General features: G+C 39.0%; 1 protein-coding gene across 1 annotated transcript in view; it reads left to right on the forward strand.

Moving 5' to 3' along the window:
- Positions 1-1,360: 1,360 nt before the first annotated feature.
- Positions 1,361-26,427, forward strand: part of Opa1 (Opa1 mitochondrial dynamin like GTPase) — a 135,006-nt gene continuing 109,939 nt past the window's right edge. Inside the window, exons 1-3 of the mRNA XM_069507074.1 lie at positions 1,361-2,109; positions 22,884-23,014; positions 23,550-25,174. Of these exons, the coding sequence (XP_069363175.1) occupies positions 1,484-2,109; positions 22,884-23,014; positions 23,550-25,174 (2,382 nt within the window). The 5' untranslated portion in view covers positions 1,361-1,483. The remainder of the gene's footprint in view (positions 2,110-22,883; positions 23,015-23,549; positions 25,175-26,427) is intronic.

The following is a 26,427-nucleotide window of genomic DNA, read 5'->3' on the forward strand; positions in this document are numbered from 1 at the left end:
AAGCCATTGACAGCAAGGGAGAGGCCCTGGCGGTCAGTCTTGATATTGCAAAAGCCTTTGATAGGGTTTGGCATGGGGCACTTCTATCGAAACTACCATCTTACGGACTACCAGTGAAGCTGTGTAATTGGGTCGCCAGTTTCCTTGACGGTCGCAGCATCAAGGTCGCTGTCGACGGTTTTTGCTCGGAACTCAAACCCATCAATGCTGGCGTCCCTCAGGGCTCGGTGCTATCGCCCACACTGTTCATCCTGCATATCAATGACATGTTGCATCACAACAACATCCATTGCTATGCGGATGACAGTACGGGTGATGCCCTGTACAAAGGACATACACAGCTTTCTCGCGCAGTGCTGGAGGAGTGTAGAGCCAAACTTGTGTCTGACATAGAAACCTGCCTAGGTAAAGTGTCAGAATGGGGCGCACAAAACCTAGTGCAATTTAACCCATCTAAAACACAGGTTTGCGCGTTTTCCGCCAAAAAGTCCCCTTTTACATTACCTCTTCTCTTTCAGAGCACTCCCCTCACACCTTCCAACAGCATTGGGATCCTTGGAGTCCACATTTCGAGCGAGGTTCAATTCCGCGATCATTTGGAAAGCAAGGCCAAATTAGCCTCCAAAAAGCTTGGGGTGCTCAACAGAGCAAAGCGGTACTTCGCGCCTGAGCATAGGCTCCTACTCTATAAGGCGCAAGTCCGCCCTCACATGGAGTACTGCTCCCACCTTTGGGCTGGAGCACCCCAGTACCAACTCCTTCCATTTGATCGGATCCAAAGGCGGGCTGTTCGACTTGTGGACGACCCCAAACTTACCGGCTCGTTGGAAAGCCTGGAGCACCGCAGAGACGTTAGCTCTCTATGCGTGTTCTATCGCCTGTATAATGGGGAGTGGAGGAGCTTTTTGACCTCATTCCACCCTCTTTTTTCTACAACCGCACCGCGCGCCACCGTAAGGAATTCCACCCTCACCATCTGGGTGTCTGGTGCACTTCGACCGTCCGTTGCGCCAGATCCTTCTTTCCACGCACGTGCAAACTGTGGAACCAACTCCCATCGGCGGTGTTCCCACTAGATTATAACATGGGGTTATTCAAGGGGCGGACCAACAAATTCCTAAAAGGCCGGCAACGCATCGGCGGCTCCTCTGGTGCTGCAAATGTTCATGGGCGGCGGTAATCACTTAACATCAGGTGACCCGCCTGCTCGTTTGCTCGCTATATCTATTAAAAAAAAAAAAAAAAAAAAAAAAAAAAGAAAATAAAGGATTTTTGAAAATTCAACCCCTAAGGAGGGGTACCTACTCCACGCGGATAAAATCGCGGGCATAAGCTAGTATTAAACTAAACAGAATAATAATAAAAAGTGTTCAAGTTAAAAGAATTCATGCAGGCATTTAAAATACCTAAACGATTAAAATTAAAGTAATTCTGACCACATTTTTTTCTCATTGCAGGTACAAAACCAGAAAAAATGTGAAAAATGGCGCTGAAACTGAAATATACAGACGAGCACGGTATACTACACATCGACATGAGCCCTTCAAGCAGTCCGGTCGGCTCGGACCAACCGACCGATCCGAAATTCGACACTATCAACAATCGGTTCGGAAACTACGACCTCTTCGGCGGGAAATATGACGACAAAGAACAGTACGATGATACTGAAGAAACACAGTCCCTCTTCCGAAGTAGATACAACAGTTTTGAAGCGGAGTTCGCGAACACGCCGTATGCGTTCGCAACAGACCGACACAAACCATTATTAGATATCACAATCGACTCGCGGACAGACGTGTCTCCTTCCAAAGACATTGAAAACAACCGATTCTTCGACCGAACCGATTTATTCGGACCGAAAATCGATTTGAAAACTAGTGATGCGTTCACTGTGACCCATTTGATTCATGCGCAGGATCGATATTTCGATCTATCGACTCGGGTTGGGGAAAAGGGTGTTGTGAGGACTATAGCGGATAGTTTTGAAGTGAGAAGTGCACCGAGTTCCGCGAGAGGGAGCAAAAGTGTTAAGACTAGTGATGGGGAAGCTTTCAAAGTGTTGTCGGCGGACAGTGTAAAGGGATTTCGAGGGACTGAAGCCAAAGTGCCGTAAGTATCAATACTTTTTTAAAGAAAAATAGCTTTAATTTTTAACTGAGCGGCGTAAGATTACGGCGATGGAATTTCTTACGAAAGACCTAGACTGTCTCAGCAGTGGGCGTCTATCGGGAGATTTTTGAAATTCTAATATAGGTTAGGCGACTGCAATCTCATCTGGTGGTAAGTGATGATGCAGTCTAAGATGGCAGCGGGCTAACCTATAGAAGGGGTAAGGCAGTTTTTATTAACCCTTTGGTCGTTTGGCCGATACACGGCATCGTACCGGAACGCTAAATCGCTTGGCGATAGATACGGCTTTGCCATTATGGTGGTACGTAGCCACGGCCCACCAGACCAGACCAGTGCAATTTTTTTTATTTTATTCAGATACAAGTTAGCCCTTGACTGCAATCTCCCCTGGTGGTAAGTGATGATGCAGTCTAAGATGATAGCGGGCTAACCTAGATGGGGTATGGCAGTTTTTATTAAACCCATACCCCTTTGGTTTCTACACGGCATCGTACCGGAACGCTAAATCGCTTGGCGGCACGGCTTTGCCGGTAGGGTGGTAACTAGCCACGGCCGAAGCCTCCCACCAGACCAGTCCAGAAATTTAGAAATTATAAAATTCCAAACCCCTGCCAGGAATCGAACCCGGGACCTCCCACTATGAAGACCACACAAATTAAATTCTAATATAAGTTAGGCGACTGCAATCTCACCTGGTGGTAAGTGATGATAAGATGGCAGCGGGCTAACCTAGAAGGGGTAAGGCAGTTTTTATAGGCGGTAGGGTGGTATTAAGTTTGCCACGGCCGTAGCCTCCCACCAGACCAGACCAGGGGAAATTTAGAAATTATAAAATTCCAAGTTTCCTCTGCCAGGAATTGAACCCAATACTTTCCACTGATAAGACAACGATAAACGAAGCCACGGGCATCAGCTAGTGATGCCCGCGGCTTGGTTTGCGTGGATGCAGGTTTTTAAAAATCCCGTGGGAAGTCTTTGATTTTCCGGGGTAAAAAGTGCCTATGTCACTCTCCAGGTCTTTAACTAGGCACACTCATGCAAAAATCAAAAGGTATTCAAGATTCATTGATTCATTTCCGGGATGCAACCTATTTTTGTACCAAACATTGAAAGGTAACAGACCGACACACAATTTCGAATTTATATTGGTTGGCTGACCCGGGATTCGAACCTGCGACCTTTGGTACGGATCTACGCAACTGTCATCATTACACCATCACAGCTTTTGTAAATTTTATTGAAATAAAATACGTGGTTTAAAGTTTCTAAATAATCCATATCCGGATGAAGACAGATTACATACAGCAGGTACATACTGATATTATAAATGTGAAAGTGTATGTCTGTGTATTACCTTTTTACGACTCAACCACTCAACCAACCTAGACGAAAAGCATCCTGATTCCTGGAAACATTTTTTTAATTTAGATACAAGTTAGCCCTTGACTGCAATTCCACCTGGTGGTAAGTGATTATACAGTCTAAGATGGAAGCGGGCTAACCTGGAAGGGGTATGGCAGTTTTTTTTATAGTTTTTTAACGTACCTGTACGTTAAATCGCTTGGCGGCACGGCTTTGCCGGTAGTCTGTCTGTTTGTCTGATAACGTTTCACGGCCCATCCGTTAAACCGATTTCAATGAAATTTGATACATGGATAGCTTGCATCCCGGGGAAGAACATAGGCTACTTTTGATCCCGGCAAATTTAAGAGATCCCACGGGATTTAAAAAAACCTACATCGACGCGGACGAGTCGCGGGCATCATCTAGTAGGTATTTATTATTTTTATATTGAAAACAAAGAATTGTAACTACAATTTTGAAAAACCGAAATCCACTCGGATGAAGTCGCGCACATCATCTAGTTTATAATATTTTTTATCGAATGAAAGTGAAACGGCAAGCAAAGTACGTCTACGTAATTTTGTAACCCTATTCAAATCAGCAATTCTATTTTAACTGTATATAAAGTAAAGCATAAGTAGGTAAATCAAATTGCCAAAGTTTTAAATAAATAACAAAATAAAGTACAATTGATAAAAACCACTAAAGCGACTCTACGAGTAACAGTTACAATTACCCTTGCTAAACTCACGTTTATTTACACAACTTTTACACAAATCGCAAGGTTTTATGTAAATTCGAATATTATTTACAAAATAAACTTCGTGTGTGTTACAAATTGCGATTTTTTTTGTAATTAATGACTATAAGTTCGGATATAAAGATTGAAATCTGAAATAATTAGGTAGGTACTTACCACGTAGTTTTGAAATGCAATTCAATGACTTCTCAGAGTCGTAACTAAGACGTCCGCCTCCTATTCGGACGATTGGGGATTCGATCCCGGAAACGCACCTCTAACTTATCGGGAGTTATGTGCGTTTTAAGCAATAAATATCACTTGCTTTAACGGTGAAGGAAAACATCGTGATTGTTTTACGGTTCCGTATCTCAAAAGGGAAAAAGTAAGGATTCCATTGGTATGAAATTAATTAGGTAGGTACAGAAAAGACAAAATCCCTCTTGATTTGAAGAACTCTTCAATTTTCCGGAATAAAAACAGACTATTATTCTTCCCCGGGATGTAAGGTATCTCTACTTAAATAAGTATAAGAAATTTCCTCAAAATCGGTTTTAAGCGGATGGATCGTGAAAAGCTAGCAGACAGAAGACAGACACACTTTCGTATTTGTAATATTAGTATGGATGACGTAAGTAATATTTTAAAAGTAAGATAAAGATAAAACTTATAGGTAGTTACTCTTTAAAAAGCAAAAGGTGAGTGGTGACTGGTCTCAGTGGGCGTGGGACCTTATTTAGGTGGTGTGGTGCGCAACCTTTACAGTTTTATTTATATTATAACTTTTCATATTTACGATAGCGCGATTTTAATTTAAACTAGCTTATGCTTGCAACTACGTCCCTTGGACTACAAAAGTTTCATCAAATTATAGTGCGTTCATAGATCAGTCAGTCAGTCAGTATTACAAGTCTCCAGCTTTAAATAACTCGACCGCACAAGATCTAGGCTCAAATTTCAAGGTAATAACTCTGAGGAAGTCTATTACTGTTGTAAGTTATAAAGTCAGCAGGTACTTATTATAATTTATAATACAAAGATAAAAACATAATGAAAAGATCGGAAATGATCTTCTTTAAGGACGTTTTTTGTATTCCGCGCTTCAGTTATTAAATAACACAAAACTGTGTTTCAAATAATTATACTTAAATAAATTTAAACTAGAAGATGATTCCCGTGACAGTCCGCGTGGATTTAGGTTTTTGAATCCCGTGCGAAATCCATAATTTTGGCGGGATAAAAAGTAGCCTATGTCACTCTCCATGTCTTTAACAGCTATAGGTATCCACCCATGCAAAAATCACTTAGATCCGTTGCATCGTAGCGACGTGATTGAAGGACCAACCTATAAACAAACACATTTTCGCATTTATAATATGGGTTACACAAAAGGTAATTTTATCAAGAAAGTGATCTCTACCAGGCAACCCATACGTATGGGAGAGCAAAAAGCAAGTACGTACCGAACGGGCACCTTACTGCGATTCGGCTCATATAACCGAGAAGTTGGAGGGGCCATGGGCGGAGAGGTCCCTTGTCCCTTGTCCCTGGTTCATGAGATACAGCCCGCTGACAGACGGACTGACAACGAAGGATTAGTAATAGGGTCCCGTTCAGAGGCGGATTAAATGTCGAGAGCGCCCTAGGTAAGCACCTCATAGGCGCCCCTCTATAGCCATATTAAATTTTTTACTTACTAACTTCTAAAGATCAAGGAATCGTCTCATTGCATAGCTGGTAATTGGTGATTAATTGATTATACTATTTATGTGAACTAGTGAAGACCATCACGTCATGACGCATTGCAATATTAAAGAAGAGGCAATTTCGGTCACTCCAGGATAATATTAGTAGGGATAATTGGGTAGGCCAGGTTTATTGAACTCTACATGATCGCACGCGCCCCTTCGTTACCTCGCGCCCCTAGGCACGTGCCTAGTTTGCCTTAGGAATGACCCATCTCTGGGTCCCGTTGGCACACTTCGAGTACGGAACCCTAAAAACTAATCTTCTGTTTGCGCAGTGAAGTAAGAAACACCATTACACCACGTCTTACTATCAGAGCGTGAAAACGTAGCGAAAAGTAAATTATAACACAATAAGCTGGAATAGGTATCCAACCATTGTCGTATCATGTTGTATCACACTAATTAATTAGGTACATGTAACTATTTAAACAAATAAAAGAGACATTCTCATAATATTGTATTTTATTAGGTCACTTTTGACAATTCCACATTTTAGTAAGTGCTCTCGACTCTCAAGCCCATAGAGCGAGCTCCGACCACAGATACTATCCTATGATAGTATGCTACAATTGTTTAAGTTCGAGTAACCTCCTGCATTACATAACCATAGTAGTATTATTATATATTCTGTGACCATAGGGAAACCATGAACGACGTAATCTTACCATCATCAACCCATTGCCGGCTCACTTCTGAGAATAGAATAGAATAAAGTTTATTCGAGGTATCATATACATGGTGTAGGCAATATCGTCCTGTACAGCAGTGCAACACCTTGAACAGGTAGGCCACTCAGCCCCTCAGACACAAGCCTCTATAGCAAATATCTGAGGTACCAGACCAGATGTGCCTATTCACTCTTCTATTGTATAACTAGCTGATGCCCGCGACTTCGTCCGCGTGGAATTAGGTTTTTTAAAAATCCCGTGGGAACTCCTTCTTCTTTCTTCTTCTTCTTCGGGAACTTCCGGGATAATAAGCTTACGTCCTTCCCCGGGATGAAAGCTATCACTGTACCAAATTTTGTCAAAATCGGTTGAACCGTTGGGCCGTGAAAAGCTAGCAGACAGACATACAGACAGACAGACAGACAGACAGACAGACAGACAGACAAACAGACAGACAGCCAGACAGACAGACAGACAGACAGACAGACAGACAGAGACAGACAGACAGACAGACATACAGACAGACAGACAGACAGGCAGACAGGCAGACACACTTTCGCATTTATAATATTAGTATGGAGTGTGGATTAAGTTGGCAAGTAAGTATTATTTTTCGGTTTTCCCATGAAACTGCAGTAAAAAAAATCGGAAACACCAAACAATAAGCGCAGTTTAACTAACCAGAAAACAACATCACACAAAAAACCTCTTTTTCATTAAAAAAATATCAATGTCGTTAAGTTTTGACCTTTACAAGGTTTCTAGTAATGTTAAAACTTTGTTTATAATACGGTATTTGACAACTAGTCAAATCAGTAACTTTTTATCAAACGTCGAAACGCGCGCTTAGTAGGTATGCGAGCTCAGAAAGTGTGCGAGATTCTATAAAATACTGGAATGTGACGTCACATCATAATAATTTAAATTATTTACACTTAAAACCGATGCTTAAAACTAACAGAGAACGTGGATTTTACGTGTTTTGCAAGCCCCTCTATATTTTAATAATCACTGAGAAATATTTTTCTTTTGATGTAGTCAAATACCCAAACATTTGTTATACAAGTCGTGATAACCTAGTGGTTCAGACCTCCGCCTGCTATTCGGGAGGTCGGAGGTTCGATCCCGAACACGCACCTCTAACTTTTCGGAGTTATGTGCGTTTTAAGCAATTAAACGGTGAAGGAAAACATCGTGAGGAAAATGAATAAATAATACTTACCTAAGTATTATCAGACGAGACGCCAAGACGAGCCAAACTAAAGGACGGGGCACTACGTACCTTTTCTCGAAGCGTTTCGTCGTATTTTCGAACAGTCATTACTTCGGTCTGGATGACGCTAGAAAGCTTAACTTTTCAGGATAAGGTGTCCTCAGCAAACTTATTAAATGTACTAAGTTTCAATTAGGTATATAGTTATTATGGTTTCAGATTTATTGATACCTGAAATACGTCGATTTCGTGACTCACTGATGATCATCATAATTCAAAATCTCATAACCAAAAAGTTAAAGAAAGTGTTTTGAGTTGTACCTTGTAAGTCTTGGCAATCAAATTTACATGAAATGGTTTTGGTGGGACATAGGTAGTATTATTACCTAATTTATTTTAAAAATAAGTGCTTAAAAAATTAAAAGTAAAATGTTTTAAGTCTTTTGCCATTCATTCGGCGAGCAACAGCAGGCTCTAAGTTCTCAAACATAACTCTTTGCCCTTTTATGTAAAAATTTTATTACACGTGGGCACAAGGTCAACGACCTCCTTTTCACAGCCTTACAAGTTATGCCTTATCAATATAAGTTAAGTTAAGAACCAATGTTCTAATTGGGTTTAACAACTCTTTAATACTAATTGAAAATTAAATCTGTACAAGCACTAGGTATTTAACCTTTAACTGTTATAATGACTTTGTAAGTTGTTCCTCAGAATAGCGCAGTGGTAAGCACTATTGTCTTATTAGTGAGAGGTCCCGGGTTCGATGCCCGGCAGGGATTTGGAATTTTATAATTTCTTAATTTCTGGTCTGGTCTGTTGGGATGCTTCGGCCGTAGCTAATTACCACCATACCGGCAAAGCCGAGCAGCCATGCGATTTAGCGTGCCGGCACGATGCCCTATACAAACCAAAGGGGTGGGGATTTAATAGAAAAACTGCCATACCCCTTCCAGGTCAGCATGCTTTCATCTTAGACTGCATCATCACTTACCACCAGGTGAGATTGCAGTCAAGGGCAACTTGTATCTGAATAAAAAAAACTCTATTACAGATAGCATAATGTTATAGTGGTCGAGACTCGAGGCACCTCTAACTTTTTGGAATTGGAGGAGGGTCAACCTAGTAAATATCAACTTGGTGACAGAAGGGCTGGCTCATTTTTTGCGCAACAGATCAGCCTGGCTGTCCAGCGTGGATATGCAGCTAATATTCTTGGCACCATTCCACGGCATGATTTGTATAGTAATAGGATTGATAAGGATAGCACACTAGCTCCTCGCGATTTCGTCTGCGTGGACTTCACAAATTTCAAACCCCTATTTTATCCCCTTAGGGGTTGAATTTACAAAAATCCTTTTTTAGCGGATGTCTACGTCATAACAGCTATCTGCATACCAACAGCCCGATCCGTCCAGTATTTGAGCTGTGCGTTGATAGATCAGTCAGTCACCTTTATCTTATACATATTTAGATTTTCAATTTAAAAAAAACTAGTATAAGTAAATTAAGAAAACATACTAAGTAGTAATGTTAATTAAAGTCAATTAATCACAGGTTAAGGCCATAACGTAAAGATGCACTGTGTTAAATATTCTATCACTGCCCACATCTGCCCACTACCAAACTTTAAAAGGTTACATGATTCACTCCGTAGGGTTCTCATGAATATAAAAAATAGCATTAATTTTTGATTACAACTTTGTAGAGTTGTTAAGACTTCGGTCTTCCTATTTGGGCAGTCCGGGGGTCCTGGCCACACACCTCTAACTTTAGGGAAGCTACTTATGTGCATTTACAAGACACACATGCGCATACACAGGTACATATACACACACACACATACAAAAAATACACGCACGTACATACACTAACTCTTATTTATAATTTTAGTATAATATTAGGTATAATTATATTAGGTCCTTAGTTTTAGAAAATTTGTAACTACCTTCTGCAATGCAGGATTCTCCTGGTGCAGAGGGTAGGAAACTCGTTCTGGTGTCTAAATTCAAAATTCAAAATAAATAAAATTATTTTAGCGTTTAAACTACCGTGAGTGATTTCCATTCTAAATAATATCTAACGGACTCCCTTGAAAAAGGACCCCGGATGGGTTCGAAACTAGTCGGGCTAACGTCAACTAAGCACAGTCGTGAGCACAGCCGGGACAGATATTATTTAGAATAAAATTATTATTTTTATTTAATACTACCAATACTACTCTCACGTCCGTGTACAAGATAAATATAATATATAAAGACCAAAGAGAAATATAATAGACTTACAAAAATAAATAAACTAAATTATTATTGGTATTGGCTGCATGCCTTGCCATCAAAAAATCTCGGCACACTTTTAGATAACGAAAGTTTTCGTGTGGCTCTAGGTCTCAGATTGGGAACACCACTGTGCCATCAGCACAGATGTCCGTGTGGAAAAGAGGTTGATAAATTTGGAATCCACGGACTCTCTTGCCAAAGGAGCTCTGGTAGGCTGTTTAGGCATGGCCCTCTTAACGATACAATTAAAAGAGCTCTTGCCACCATGAATATTCCTGCGCTCATTGATCCGGCAGGGATTAGTCGGGATGATGGCAAGAGACCTGATGGATTGACGCTGGTTTTCTGGGAACGGGGACGGGCGCTAATGTGGGACGCAACTTGCGTTGACACATTGGCCCCGTGTCATATCAGGAAGACAGCATCAAGACCGGGAGCCGCAGCAAAAACAGCTGAAAACGGCAAGCGGCGCAGGTATGCCTCTCTTATAGAGAGTTACATTTTTGTGCCGTTTGCCGTGGAGACCTTGGGGCCATGGAGTCTTAGTGCTAAAAATTTTTTACGAGACATTTCACCGCGATTAATAGCCTCATCTGGTGACAGAAGGGCTGGCTCATTTTTTGCGCAACGGATCAGCCTGGCTGTCCAGCGCGGAAATGCAGCCAGTATTCTCGGCACCATTCCACGCGGTCATGATTTATATAGTAATTAGATAAGGCTAGCTTTAAGTTTTATTGTAAAAAAAAAAAAAAAATATTATTGTAAGCATTTAAATATGATTAATTGCTTAAAACGCACATACCTCCGAACAAATTCCTGAAAGGCCGGCAATGCATTGGTGGGTTCCTCTGGTAGTTGATATTGCTAATGTTAATGGGCGGCGGTATGCACTTAACATCAGGTGACCCACCTGCTAGTTTGCTCGCCATTTTTTTTTTAAAAGGTAGAGGTGCGTGCCCGGGATTGAACCACAAACCTCCCGAGAAGGCAGACGTCTTAACCACTAGGCTATCACCGTTTTTACTTACTTTATCACCTTTATCACTTAAAACTTATTAGAATTTTCAACTAAAAGAAATATCATAGACTAAGATTCGCAAGTATCCGAAGTATCCGCAATCTAGTTGCCTTTACAAAAGTTTAAAAAATTAAAAGTATTCCTCTGGTGCTGCAAATGTAATGCTGGGCGGCGGTAATCACTTAACATCAGGTGACCCGGCTGCTCGTTTGCTCGCTATTTCTTTTTTTAAAAAAGTATGCTCCTGAAAAAGCTTAAGTATTACACAATCGAAGATTAGGGTAAAGGATTAATCGCATGCAGTTAAACGATTACTGCGGTACCAGACAGTCTCACTCGACAATATCCATCAACGGAAACACCGACGCACGCCAAATGTGCAATTACTGTACGTACGACTAACAATTACACCTAGAATTGTTTTATTTCTGTTTTCATCTATCCCCTCGTGACTATCTAAATATATAAAAAAAGATTCCGACGAATTGAGAACCTCCTCCTTTTTTTGAAGTCGGTTAAAAAGAGAAATACCACTCACTCACTGACTGACTGACTAATCACGAAATCTCAGAAACTATAAAGCCTACAAACTTGAAATTTGGAAGGTAGGTTCTTTCTAGGACGTAGGTGTCAGTTAAGAAACGGTTTTGAAAAATTCCCCCCCTAAGGGTGCGAAAGGGGGGCTCGAAGGTTGTATGAAAGTCCTATGTTTTTGGTGTTAGAGACGTGAAAATCGACATTTAGGTTATTAGCTTTAAATAATAAAAATCTGAATAATTCAATTTGGGAAATTCCCCCCTTAAGGGTGGTAAAATAGGGGGGCAATGTTTTTATAGAAAAGTTTTAACAATTGTTATTTTTACTTGAAATTTGAAATGTAGGCTATTTCTAGGGGGTAGGTATCAGATAAGAAAGGATCTTACTAAATTCCCCCCCTAAGGGAGTAAAATGGGGGTGGAAGGGTTATATGAAAATCGTATGTTTTTGAAGTTAGAGATATGAAAATTGGTATTTATTTACATTTAGGTATTCTGAGACTGAGTGAGTAGGTAAGTGAGGCCTTTTGCAGCGGGAAAATTTCAGATCTCATGAGAAACCAGTACACGGACGAAGTCGCGGGCATCTGCTAGTCCATATATATTTATCATTTACATAATCTTCGATTGTGTAATATGCTTTTTTCAGGAGCATACTTTTAATAGATTTTTTAAACTTGTGCAAAGGTAAGTCCAAAATAGTTTGCGGGATTTTATTATAAAAGGTAATACCAATACCCACAAATGACTTTTGGACTTTCCTGAGGCGGAAGGCAGGAGCTGCAAGTTTGTCTCTGTTTCTAGTTAGCCTATTGTGTAGATCACCAATTTTCTTGTAACTAAGAATATTTTGTCTTACAAAAATTATGTTATTATAAATATATCATGAGAGGCTACAGTAAGGATATCTATTTCCTTAAATTTCTCTCGAAGGGAATCGCGTGGTCTTAAGTTATAAATTGGGCGTATTGCCCTTTTTTGTAATACAAAAATTCTCCCAATATCCAAAGTCCAAAATAGATTACGGAATTTTGTTATAAATGGTTATACCCATACATGTAGGTGCAGCTCGACTTGTACCTACAGGGATCAACAATATTTACTTACTTCCATACTAAGTACTTAACATAGTTTTTTAGGGTTCCGTACCTCAAAAGGAAAAACGGAACCCTTATAGGATCACTTTGTTGTCTGTCTGTCTGTCTGTCAAGAAACCTACAGGGTAGGTACTTCCCGTTGACCTAGAATCTTGAAATTTGGCAGGTAGGTAGATCTTATAGCTGACATTTGGGTAAAAATCTGAAAACCGTGAATTTAGGGTTAGATCACACAAAAAAAATTAATTGTGGTCATGAACTAATAATTAGTATTTTCAACTTTCGAAGTGAGTGACTATATCAAGTGGGGTATCATATGAAAGGTCTTCACCTGTGCATTCTAAAACAGATTTTTATTTATTTTTATGCATCATAGTTTTTGAGTTATCGTCCAAAATGTAGAAAAAATACCACTGTAATACGGAACCCTCGGTGCGCGAACCTGTTTCGCACTTGGCCGGTTTTTTTAATTATTATCAAGATACGAATGAAAACAGTTTTGCTTTGTGGCAAAGCGAAAAACCACAAGGGTATAAAATTACATGAAGGTTTAAATGTAATAACTAATAACTAATTGTTCAGGCATGCATCGTCGTAGGTAGTAGCTAGTAGGTACGACTACATTGTAACAAACATCGATGAAATATTCATTGTTATTCATTACATCTTAGCCTTTCACTAAGTGCAATCGTCATAGTGAGTTCATATAAACAAAAATATTAAAGGTGCTTATAGTTTGAGAAGTGTAACATGGGACAAAGTGAACATAAAAAAATATATTAAGTTTTAATTTAGAAATTACCTTTACATAGGCGAGAATTCTAATTTGGAAAAAGATATAATAAGTTGTAATAATAATTTAGAATACAAAGTACATTTTTTTAAAGTACAGGGTAGGGTTTTTACAAGATAGATCAGGAAATACGATTTTATTTAACTTCTTATGTATACCTAAGTACCAAATTAAAATTAAAATAAAACAACATTAAATTAAAACTAAAATAAATTAAATTAAATCTTAAACCTCATCGAGACCACCACAGCGGTCAGCAAGACATTCTACCCAAGATGCTGGCAGTATTGCCCCTTTGGATGACCAAACTAATTCTTTGACCAAAGTAGCTGCCAGCTCTTAAGTACCTAAAAGTAAAATAGAATGACAAAAATATATAGTTTTGTATCAAACTATTGCATTATAAATATATAGAAAGAAGGGTAAATAAATAAATACTTAATAATGTAGTACAAATTATATTTTTCAACCTGCTACGGTTACAATTTTTATAAGGGATTATGAGGTGGTAGCTTTAGGGATCTGTCGAAAAATATGAAAACTGTTAATTTTTTAAATGCCAATAATGTATTAATTAAAATACGAAAATACTATCGAGTTTTCTTAATGTCGACTGTAAGTTTTAATAATAAATTATACTATATTTGTTTCGAAAATATAATATTTAAAAAAAATACATTTTAGGTAGTTTTTGAACTTAATTATTCTTAGACTTTTAGTGAATTTAGGTAGGTAATTTCTTCAAGTTATATTAGGGATCCTGACACTGAAAAGGTCGAGAAACTATGATCTTAGTTATTAATGAATAAGACAACAATTGGTTGTGTTATTCTATGTTTGTCAATAAGGTCAGTGTGTTGTGTTTAACCCGAGGATGTACTTGTGTTCACGTGCTGATCTGCGAAACATTGAAGTGGGAGTTCTTCAAAAGGTAAGAATTTGACAGTTTTCAGGGATTCCGTAACTCAAAAGGAAAAAAGGAACACTTATAGGATTACTTCGATGTCTATCTGTCTATCTGTCTATCGTGTCTGTCACGAAAACCGGAAAAGGTCTTTAAACATCATGAACTCTATATCTAAATATATAAAAGTAAAAGGTGACTGACAGATCTATCAACGCATAGCTCAAACTACAGGGGTCGGGCTGGCATGCAGATAGCTATTATGACGTAGGCTTCCACTAAGAAAGGATTGCTGTTTTTTCTACCCCTAAGGGGGTAAAATAGGGGTTTGAAATTTGTGTAGTCCACGCGGATGAAGTCGCGGGAACAAGCTAGTACTTACGTATCTAGAATATCAAGGTGTAAAACATCTATTCTTTTAAAGAAATCGTTCAAAACCCATCTCACGGTTGGTGAACTTGTTACAATACCTAAACATTCACGGTCGCGCGCCTGCTCTTATTATATGACAATTAAAATGATATATACGCGGAATTATAGTGATTTATGTCTGTCTAATGATCAGCCATAGATAGCAAAGTAAGTAATTCACGAAGATTTGATTTTTTATTTTATCTTCATGTGATACTTACCTACCAGATGATACCCGCCACTTCATTGACGTTAATTTAGGTTTTTTAAGAGTCCCGTGAGATAACTCTTTGATTTTTCAATACCTACAAAAAGGTCTTCCCTGGTTCGCCTTTGTACCAAATTTTGTTAAAAATGCTTAAACAGATGGACTGTAATAAGCTAGTAGACTGATAGACAGACATTTTCGCATTATAATGGATTAGCGTTTCCAAAACATGGAATACTTACCTACTTGATCTTAAATTTTACCAAAATAGGTTCAGTATAGCTTGTCTGACTAGTCCATCGCAGCCCACAACAATGCAGAGAAGGATTAAATTAGGCCATAGTCCACCACGCTGGCCAAGTGCGGATTGCGGACTTCACATACCTCTGTAAACATTCTGGAGAACTCTCAAGCATGCAGGCTTCCTCACGATGTTTTCCTTCACCGTTAAAACAAGTGATATTTTATTGTTTAAAACGCACATAACTTCGAAAAAATAGAGTTGCGTTCCTGGAATCGAACCGCAAATACCTACCCTGAATAGGTATAGGATGCCTGTTCACTAAAGAGACGCGGAGCGGAGATGTGTTGAGCAGACCAATCAGTCGTGAATAACGTCATCGTAAGTAAATAACGTGATATTTTTATTCCGTTATCTGATAAAACTCTTTGGTCAACTATACACATCTATGCTCCGCTTCAGTGGACAGGCACCCTGAATCCTGACATAATAATTGCACAACGCACTGATGTAAAGTTTTGTAAAACAAAAATGCGATTAGCGAGCCACAGTAATGTTATGTCTGAATTTCAACAATTATTTTATGTTTAGAAAGCGTACAAGCTATACCGTGTGAGTGTTTAAAGTATGTAGCGAAGTCAGAAGAATTTTTGTGATTTACAAAATTCTACTGACTTAGAAATAACTTGTAGTTACTTGTGTTTGTATATTTGCGTAATTTTAATAATGTAAAAGGAGATGCTGACTGACTGATCGATTGATCAATCAACGCACAGCTAAAACTACTGAACGGATCGGGCTGAAATTTGGCATGCAGATAGGTGCATCCCGGAATCGAACCCTTGACCTCCCGTATAGGAAGCTGACGTGTTAACCACTAGGCTATCACCGCTTTCCGTCTAATAGGTATGTCACTAGTAAGTAATTGGTATTTTAAGGCCTTCAACTATCAGTGCAATATGATTGACGCCTACACTGTATTGTGAATGCAGCTTTATTATACGTACGTACACTCGCTATGATATTATTACGATATGTAAGTAAGTACTTATACTGAATTTATTATTCATCACCATCATCATCATCATCATCAACCGATAGACGTCCACAGCTGGACATAGGTCCCTTGTAGGGACTTCCACACTCCACGGACTTGAGCCGCCGCCCGGTATAAAGCGGCTCCCTGAGACTTGTCTGATGTCGTCCGTCCACCTAGTGGTGAGTCTTCCAACGCTGCGTCTTCCGGTGCGAGGTCGCCATTCCAGCACCTTGGAACCCCAACGTCTATCAGTTTTACGAACTATGTGCCCTGCCCTTTGCCACTTCAGCTTCGCAAAATGGAGCTATGTCGGTTACTCTAGTTCTCCTACGGATCTCCTCATTTCTGATTTGATCACGTAGAGAAACACCAAGCATAGCTCTCTCCATCGCCCGCTGAGTGACTCTAAGCTTTCTTATGAGGGCCATAGCTAGCGACCATGTCTCGGATCCATATGTCATCACTGGCAACACGCACTGTTCGAAGACTTTGGTCTTCGAACAGTGCGTGCCTTACCATAGTGATGTCGAAAATGTGCCTATTATTGGCATGCACATTATGCCATGGTTATGCAACTGCAGAACAATAGAGCGCAGGTGTGGGGAAGTGTGGGATGAACCTCAATTAATCACGGGTTCCGTACGTGAAGGTAGATGACTTGTAGTGTGCAGGTCATCCACACTTCTTTAAATCTATAACTTTAGCTCTATCCATGCAAAAAGTCACGCCGATCTGTTACTTTGTTGCGGCATGATTGAAAGACAAACCAACTAAACCAACAAACTAATGAACCAACAAACAAGCACACTTTTACTTTATAATATACTAGACTAGATGATACCCACGACTTTAGGTTTTTAAAAATCCCGTGGGAAATCTTTGATTTTCTGGGATAAAAAGTAATATACATATGTCCTTCCCCGGGATGTAAGCTAACTCTGTACCAAATTTCATTAAAATCGGTTAAACTGTTGGACCGTGAAAAGCTAGCAGACGGACAGACAGACAGACACACTTTCGCATTTATAATATTAAGTATGGATTATTATTAGTGATGGGTAAGTTATTAGGATTAGGATATCATGTAGCGGTGTAAGTAGTCAATGGTGCTAGAAACCCATGGCATGCATATCAAGCTATGGTTATGCAACTGGTAAACAATAGAGTGGTGGTGTGGGATGCAATAATTAGTCACAGGTTCCGAAGATGAAGGTAGATGAGAGATGGGCGGGCATGCATTATCTTTTCGCCTTGTATCCGTTTAGTTACCTAAACCCACGGTTAATAGTTACTAGCAAGTCTTCGGAGGTTGTTAACTCTTACAAAAATATTTTGTTTAATTAAAAGATAAGACGCAAGATTTGTCTTCTTTCACATGATGCTTAAATTTTGGTGAGTGTATTAAATTCTTTCTTTTTTTAAATTTATAAATTACTAGCTGATGCCCGCGACTTCGTCCGCGTGGATTTACGTTTTTCAAAATCCCGCGGGAACTCTTTGATTTTCCGGGATAAAAAGTAGCCTATGTGTTAATCCAGGATATAATCTATCTCCATTCCAAATTTCAGCCAAATCCGTCCAATAGTTTTTGCGTGATTGAGTAACAAACATCCAAACATCCAAACATCCACACTTTCACATTTTTAATATTATTAAAAATATTAGGAATTAGGATTAGGATATTATTAGGATTAGGATAAATTAGCGCTAGGTGGACGGACGACATCAGACGAGTTGCAGGGAGCCGCTGGATCCAGGCGGCGCAAGACCGTGGCGTGTGGAAGTCCCTACAAGAGACCTATATACAGCAGCGGACGTCAATTGGTTGATGATGATGATGATGAAACTAGCGCTAGGCTGCAATCAGACCAGCTGGCAAATGCCGTCTCCTAACGGAGGTTGGCAATCATAAGGGCTATCTGCACCTTGGACAAGTATATCTAAATATATAAAAGGAAAAGGTGACTAACTGACTGATGTATCAACGCACAGCTCAATCTACTGGACGGATCCAAAAAAAATTAAATTGTGGTCATGAACTAATAATTAGTATTTTCATATTTCGAAGTAAGATAACTATATCAAGTGGGGTATCATATGAAAGGTCTTCACCTGTACATTCTAAAACAGATTTTTATTTATTTTTATGCATCATAGTTTTTGAATTATCGTGCAAAATGTCGAAAAAATACGACTTTAGTACGGAAGCCTCATTGCGCGAGCCTGACTCGCACTTAGCCGGTTTTTTTTAATAATTAGATTGCGCTACCGCTTATAACTTGTCGCTTATGCAGCAGTGCGTAGAAGGCGAAAGCTGCGTACTATAATTGCCGTGCTATTATGGTTTCCACAAATTGTACCATATGGCAGTAACCCGTTCCTCAAACTGCAACTGTGTGTTTGTAACCAATTAGATTAGTTAAGTAACGCTGAGTTATGTTAACAAATAGATACGGATGCCAGTGATAGAAAGAAAAGAAAGAAAGAAAATGCATTTATCTGTTGTTGGTGTCACAGTACAAAATACCACCCCAAATGGGTGTACAAGCTCAGCATAATGTCCTGCATCATATGCGTTAACACACATAACATGCAGGACGCTGATTTTCAGCTGTGACGTCGGCCTCCAAAGTCAAAGTCAAAGTCTAATAATTTATTTAAAATTAGTAATATTAAGACTTTAACTATACTCCCCCGTGGCCGGGTGGTATCCATGACGGATTTTCCTCACGAAAAGAAAACAAAAAGGGCAACAAGGCAAAAGTAGAATTAAAACTTTCAGAATAATTAAAAAAACTCTGTTTCCTCTTACTTATTATTATCTACTTCAATTGTCATATTATTCAAAAGCCAGGCAGTTGGTAATTTTATTTTATTTTATTTTATTTATTAGGAACACACACAATACATTAATTTAACACAAACTACGACACTTATAGACAAACACAGGCTGATAAATGTATCTATAAAATGTGTACACAGCATTTGCAAAATATCTAGACAAATAAAAAGAACTTAACTAAACAATTAATAATTAAGTTACTTAGGAGATGAACCCACCGTAAAATGATAAGAGTCATTAATAGGTAATGACTCTTCAGTTCGGAAACTTACTTAGTTTTTCATGAAAAATATTACCTAAGAACTCAGGTTCAATTTTTCAACAACAAATTACAATTCAAACACCAAGGTTGCTGTTCTTGACTTAAATTGAGGCCACGTGAAAAATCGCTGTGTGAGGCGACGCTGCCGTATTATTCATATACAAAATTAACCTATTTCAGCTTTTGTGGTACGACTACACTGCCGGGATTCGGCAGATGATTCGAGTTAGGGCATATTTTACGATAGTTCTCGGATTCGGCAAATCAACTGGCGACATTATTCGGGATGCGGCGAATGTGTTCCCAGTGACATCAAGACGAATCTAATGACGAATTAATAAATCCATCCATACTAATATTATAAATGCCAAAGTGTGTCTGTCTGTCTGACTGTCTGGTCTTTCACGACCCATCCTTTCAACCGATTTAAAAAAAAATTGCTACAGATATAGCTTGCATCCCGGGAAAGGACATAGGCTACTTTTTATCCCGGAAAATCAAAGAGTTCCCACGGGAATTTTAAAAACCTAAATCCACGCGTACGAAGTCGCGGCCATTAGCTAGTTATTACTTATTATTATTAAAAAACCCGATAGTGGAGCCGTACCATTATGCACACTAGTTCTAGCCATTCAAGGCTAGAATCGGCCCTTGCTGTAACGGCCTGCTCTAATTTCTGGGGTGTTTTATAAAAATAGGCTTAACCAATGCCGATTCGTATAGCACCTAGCGAATTTTCGAATTATTCGAAAAAGAGCAGTGATAGAATCATTACAGACAGATTGTCTGTTGACGTTGACTTTCCGACCCGGGTAGTCTTGATAGTTTTTAAGTAGGTATTTATTTTCCATCACTTCCTTGTCTTTTATTTATCGCAATCTCTTCTGTAAATCGTCTTAGTAAGTACTAAGTATTTATTGATGGGAAACAAATAAGTACGTATAATTTTTAATTAATTAAAGTTATAGGAATAGCGGCTATTGTTTGCGCATCCAGGCGCGACGGTGTCTGTCTTTGCGAAAAATAAAACTGTAGCATTATGATACGCTAAAATGAAAATATTTTGGCATTAATGGAATAAATATTAATGTTATTTTTGGAGGTTACTAGTTTAGGTAGTTTGTACATTTGTAAAATAATCTTTTACTGATTCGCAAAAGGTAACCTTTTTTCTAAGCATATCATCTTATGAATAAAACGAGAAACTGGCTGAGTGGCACACAACGTGCAGATCAAACAACTGGGTCTAGAAACTGGAAAATTTGCATGTATCTCTAGGTTTTATATTTAACACGTACCTACACTTCCACTATAGAAAGGTTTGCAGAAATTTTACCCGAGCGAAGCTGGTGTGGGTCAGTTAGTTCTTTTTATAGGCATACCTTTTGGTTTGTCTTTCAACTACGCCGCAGCGGAGCAGATAAGACTTATAACGATGTTATTTTTTGCATGGATACCCATGCAAAAAATAACATCGTTATAAGTATAAGTTAAAAAACAGGAGAATGACATAGGCTACTTTTTATCTGGCAAAATCAAAGAGTTCCCACGGAATTTTAAAAAACCTAGATCCACACGGAAAAAGTCGCGGGCATCAGCTAGTCTATCAAATAAAGCGAAAGCTATAAATTCGGAACCCTCTTGGCTAACCCCTCGCTAATGAAGGTCATCAGTAGTTTTACGCACTTCATGGCGTAAAAATGAGGTTACGAATCCGGGGGAACATTTCGATTGTGTTAATTATGACGTCAAACTGAAACACATCCCATACCAGGGGTTTGTTACGAAACGGAATTGCAATCACAATCATCATCATCATCATCAAACCGATAGACATCCACTTACCAAACCTGTGTCTCTTGTACCTATGTAGGAATTTCCACACGCCACGGTCTTGCCCGCCGCCAAAATCCAGTGGCTCCTTCCGACTCGTTTGATGTCTTTTGTACAAAGGTTGCCTGATGAAGATTGCTTTAACAATAAGGCCGCCTTTGCATACAATTGTTTTTAGTTTATAGTTTGTTTGTGGTTTTTAGGGTTTGAGGTATCAAAAGGAAAAACCCTTATAGGATCACCTTGTTGTCTGTCTGTCAAGAAACCTATAGGGTACTTCCCGTTGACCTGTAATCATGAAATTTGGTAGGTAGGTAGGTCTTATAGCATAGCACAAGTAAGGAAAAAGGAATACATATGAAAACAGAAAATTTGTGGTTACATCACAAAAAAGAATTAAAATATGCTCATGAACAAATAATTAGTATTTTCAATTTTCAAAGTAAGATAACAATACCAGATGGGGTTGCATATGAAAGGGCCAAGACCTGTACATTCTGAAACAGATTTTTATATATTTGCATGCATGATAGTTTTTGGTTTATCGTGCAATATGTCGAAAAAATACGAGCGACTGTAGCACGGAACCATCGTGCATCGGTGCGCGAGCCTGACTCGCACTATGCCGGTTTCTTATGTTAAATTTTTTTTAAATGTTCGTTTACGAATTTTGACGTCATAATTCACCTTCCGTACAGCGTGACGTTCATGTTAAAAAAAATGATTTTTTTAATTTTTAATTTTTTTTTAAATTTATTACCGAATTTATTATGTTACAACAGTTTGGGCGTTTATTGGTGTTGTAAAAATTATAGGTAGATAAAGAAACCAATTATTTGTGAGAATACAATAAACAAAAATACCAAACTTATTCTAGAACATAAAAATTACAGATCGAAAATATCATCTAAACCACCGCAACGAGGCAGGGAGCCCAGAACGCTGGCAGCGTTACCTCGTTGAATGGCCAGACTAATATGCTGACCGAGGTAACTGCCAGCCCTCCGGTCCCCCGTGGATTCCGCGAGACGGGATGAAAGGTCCTTAAAAAAGGATCTAGCATCCTCGCCCCACGAACCCATGGTCTCCACCCCAAAAGGCACAAATATGAAACTATTTTCTATGTTCTCATATTTGCGCCTCTTGGCCCTTTCTGCCTTTTTTTAAATTAAGTATTCTCTTTAATAATGAATTCTAGCCCCATAAACTACCGCTATACAAAAAAATCACTTCATTTTATTACTACAGTCCAAAACTATTGGACTGTAGTATCAAAGGGGTAATGCTGCCAGCATCTTGGGTACAATGCCTCGCTGCGGTGGTCTCGATGAGGTTTTAGATTTAATTTAATTTATTTTAGTTTTAATTTAATGTTGTTTTTTTTAGATTTAAGTTTATTAAGTGTCCTAATTTAATATTTTTTTGAAAACTTAAAAATAAACTTTAAAATTAAACACGTGAATACGAGTTGAACACACTTAAATAGGTACCGAAACTATTGTTTTTAGTTTTTTCTTATTTAATGTGTGCAATAAAGTTTTCCATCTATCTCAATGTGTGTATGTTTCGTCTTTCCAGTGCGGTGTCGACGTCGAAGCGGAAACGTGAGACGTCGTTCGCGATCATCGCGGAGCCTTCCCCCTCCCGCCCCTCCAGCCCGCACTCCCTGCCCGTGGAGATCAGGCCCGGGAGAGTTTCACCCTTCAAAGGTACCTTCAAATCCATATTAATATTGTAAATGCGAAAGTGCGTCTATCTGTCTGTCTGTCTGCTAGCTTTTCACAGCTACTTTTTAACTTTCTTTTTGAATTTGCAAGGCCATTTTGAAATTCAGCATCTTGATTAAAAATCAAGATGATAAATTTCTATTTGTTGTTATAGCGGCAATAGAAATATACACTCTGTACACCGATTATGGTTCTTGAGATACAGGCCGTTGACAGACAAACGGATGGACATACCGGTGGACAGCGAAGACTTAGTAATAGGGTCCCATGTGCATCCTTCGGGGACGGAACCCTACAAACTAAAACTGACTACTTACTACTCTTAATAGATTTATTAAACTTGATTCTTCTTATTCTAGAAGCAAGATTCACTATTTTAGTAAATCTTGTCCTGATCAATCAAGGCCTCTTCAGTCTTCAGTAAATTGTATTACCTAGAATACTTATGCTATTTACAAAACATCGAGAATTCTTATAGTGTTAGACAGGTTTCTAACAACAATTCTTTTGCTTTTAGGTCGAGGCTTCAAAGAAGAAACCTCCCGCCACAACACACCAAAAACCTCTGCTGCCAACTCCAGATCAAACTCACCTCCAAGAAGAACCAACTCTTTGACAAGGCTCGACAACATGGCGCAAGTCGCCACACTACCACCCCCCGGACCTGTTCACAGGCCTCCCAGAGACTTCCTGAAAGAGAACAGAGAAGAAATACGAGAACTAAGCGAACTAAATAGAGAAAAGAACGAAGCAGAAGCGGAGAAACAGAGAAGAGAAGAAGAGATAGCGTTATTGAAAGAAATGGGTGTGTTGAAAAGTCGCACCAATTCTAGGACAAACTCGCGAAGTAACTCTCCAGGAAGACTAAACTTAAGATCTCGATCTAATTCCCCATCAGCGATATTACACTTCGAGAATATTGCGAGAAATAGCTCAGAGTTTCTGAATAAAGAAGAAGCAGTACCGAGACCTGTGACACATCGATCAAGGGTACGATCGCTATCAAAATCCCAACCGCAATCAATTAATGGGTCTCCAAAAAATTCCAAAATACCAAAACGCCAAAATTCTGTCTCTCCCACGAGGAGTTCTAAACGTCCTGACAATAAAACTTTAAATGGTAGTCAAAAATTCATGTCAAATAGTACAAGCAGTATAAACGAAACTATAAGGATAGGAAGTCAAATGCACGATAAAAGAACTACTCAAAGTAGCCAACAGTTAAACGTTTCTCAACCTAATGTGAAAGGTAAACCTCCAATTTCACCGGGCAGAAGTGGACCTCCTCCTTCTAACAAGTCAATAAATTCAAAAAGACTGTCACCAATAGTTGGTACGCCAAACAAAAGTCCAGTTGATGATTTGAAACCAGGTTCTGCGAAAACTAATTCAAAACCTACTACAACAGCGAGAAAGTCATTGAAAACAGCTGGCAGTACTCCTGCTGCGTCTAGATTAAATTCTAGACAGATTAGCAGAACTACCAGTAGAGATGCCAGTCCTGACAAACGTAACCCTCCAACTAAAACAACTAAGCCTGCTGTTGGTGTTACTAAACCTCCAGTTACTAAGGCAGCACAAAAACCTCCAATTTCAAGCAAAACAGAACCCAAAAAACCAGTAAGCCGAACAAATAGTGTCAAAAACTTAACTAGAGTCCCGAGTACAAAGAATTTAAATGACAAACCTCCATTAAGCAGACAAGTTAGTAAGAAAGAGTTATCAGCCAAATCGAAATCTACGACAAAATTAAACGAAATCGCATCTAAAACCGATAAATCTGGTAAAACTGTGACTAAAGCTGATGAAACTAAGAAAAATGCTGAAGTTCAAGTTAAAGGAAAGGAAGTGACTACAGCAGACGCAAACTTTGGTGATGAGTTGTCAACACAGGATAACGGAACTCAATATGATAAAACTAAAAACGATGATATGGTGATACTTACAAAGAAAAATATCATGTCTATGACTACTGCTGCCATTACTTCGCAACCATTGGAAGTGGTAGCTACAGTCACCAATCAGCTACCAAGTGTTCTAGAAAAAGCTAGAGAAAAAAATATGTTAGAAAGGTTAAGCTCTAAAGAGTCATTGGTAGGAAAAGAAGAGGATAAGGTTACAAAAGAAGCAGCGGAAGAGAAGGAAAAAGATGAAAAGAAACCTAAACCAAAAACAGAAAGGACTATATTTGCTGAAGATAACTTAAGACTTAGACCTCTACAACCTCCTTACAACAATCCTCAAGTAGAGAGAGTAAAACAAAAAATAGACACTTTACTTAAGGAGCCTGAAATTTCTACCGAAAATATTTTAGTTGCTGCCGAAGCGAAAGAAACTGCTGCTAAAAGTATAGCTGAAAAAGCTAAATCTTCTATAAAAGAAGTTAAACATGATGTTGAAAAAATAGTAACAGAAAAAAAAGATGAAATTACCAAGCAAGGGGAAGAAATGACATCCGAAATACGTTCTGAAGCGACGAAAATTGTCGACAGTATCATAACGCCTGTCGAAGAACCTGAAAAAATACTCGAAAAAGCGAAAGAAGAGATTAAAAAAACTATAGAACCTGTAGTAAAGGTTGTAAGTGAAAAGAAGAAGGAAATAAAATCAGAAGTTGAGAAAATGACTGAGACCTTGGTGCAGGGTGGACCGGAAGTAGATGTGCAGAGTTTTCATCTGTCAACGCCCGGGGAGAAGATGGCGCTCAAGCCTACCGGAAGTGCATCGGATAAATCACACAGCAATGGCGGGTAAGTGTTTTTACATTTGTTTTTTAAAAATAGGAGGAAAAACACAATCAAAATAATACAGTTTAACATCATGATCAACCCATCGCTGGCTCACTAGAGAGCACGGGTCTTCTCTCAGCATGAGAAGAGTTTTGCCATAGTCCGCCACTCTGGCCAAGTGCGGATTGGCTGACTTCACACACATTTGAGAACATTATGGAGAACTCTCAGGCATGCAGGTTTCTTCACCGTTAAAGCGTGTGATATTTAAATTCTTAAAATGCACGTATCTCTGAAAAGTTAGAGGTGCCTGCCCCGGATCGAACCCCCGACTTCCTGAATAGGAGTTGGACTTCCTAACCACTATGCTATCACGGCTCTTCTACTATACTAATATTATTACAAATGTGAAAATATTATGCCTGTCTGTTATCTTTTCACAGCCTATCCGTTGACCCGATTTTGACGGACACCTATTACAGAGATAGCTTGCACCCCAAAGAACGAACGAAACGAACATAGATTAAATTCAATCAGACTTCCCAAGGGATTTTTAAAAGTCCATCAGCTGGTCGATTCTGTAAAAGCTGCATCAATCAATATTACAATCGCAATTGTTGTGATTGGCTGAATTCATGGTATTGTTGCAACAATGAATTGTAATTT

The sequence above is a fragment of the Maniola hyperantus genome, chromosome 25 (assembly GCF_902806685.2).
Source record: "Maniola hyperantus chromosome 25, iAphHyp1.2, whole genome shotgun sequence".
Classification (NCBI taxonomy): Eukaryota; Metazoa; Arthropoda; class Insecta; order Lepidoptera; family Nymphalidae; genus Maniola; species Maniola hyperantus.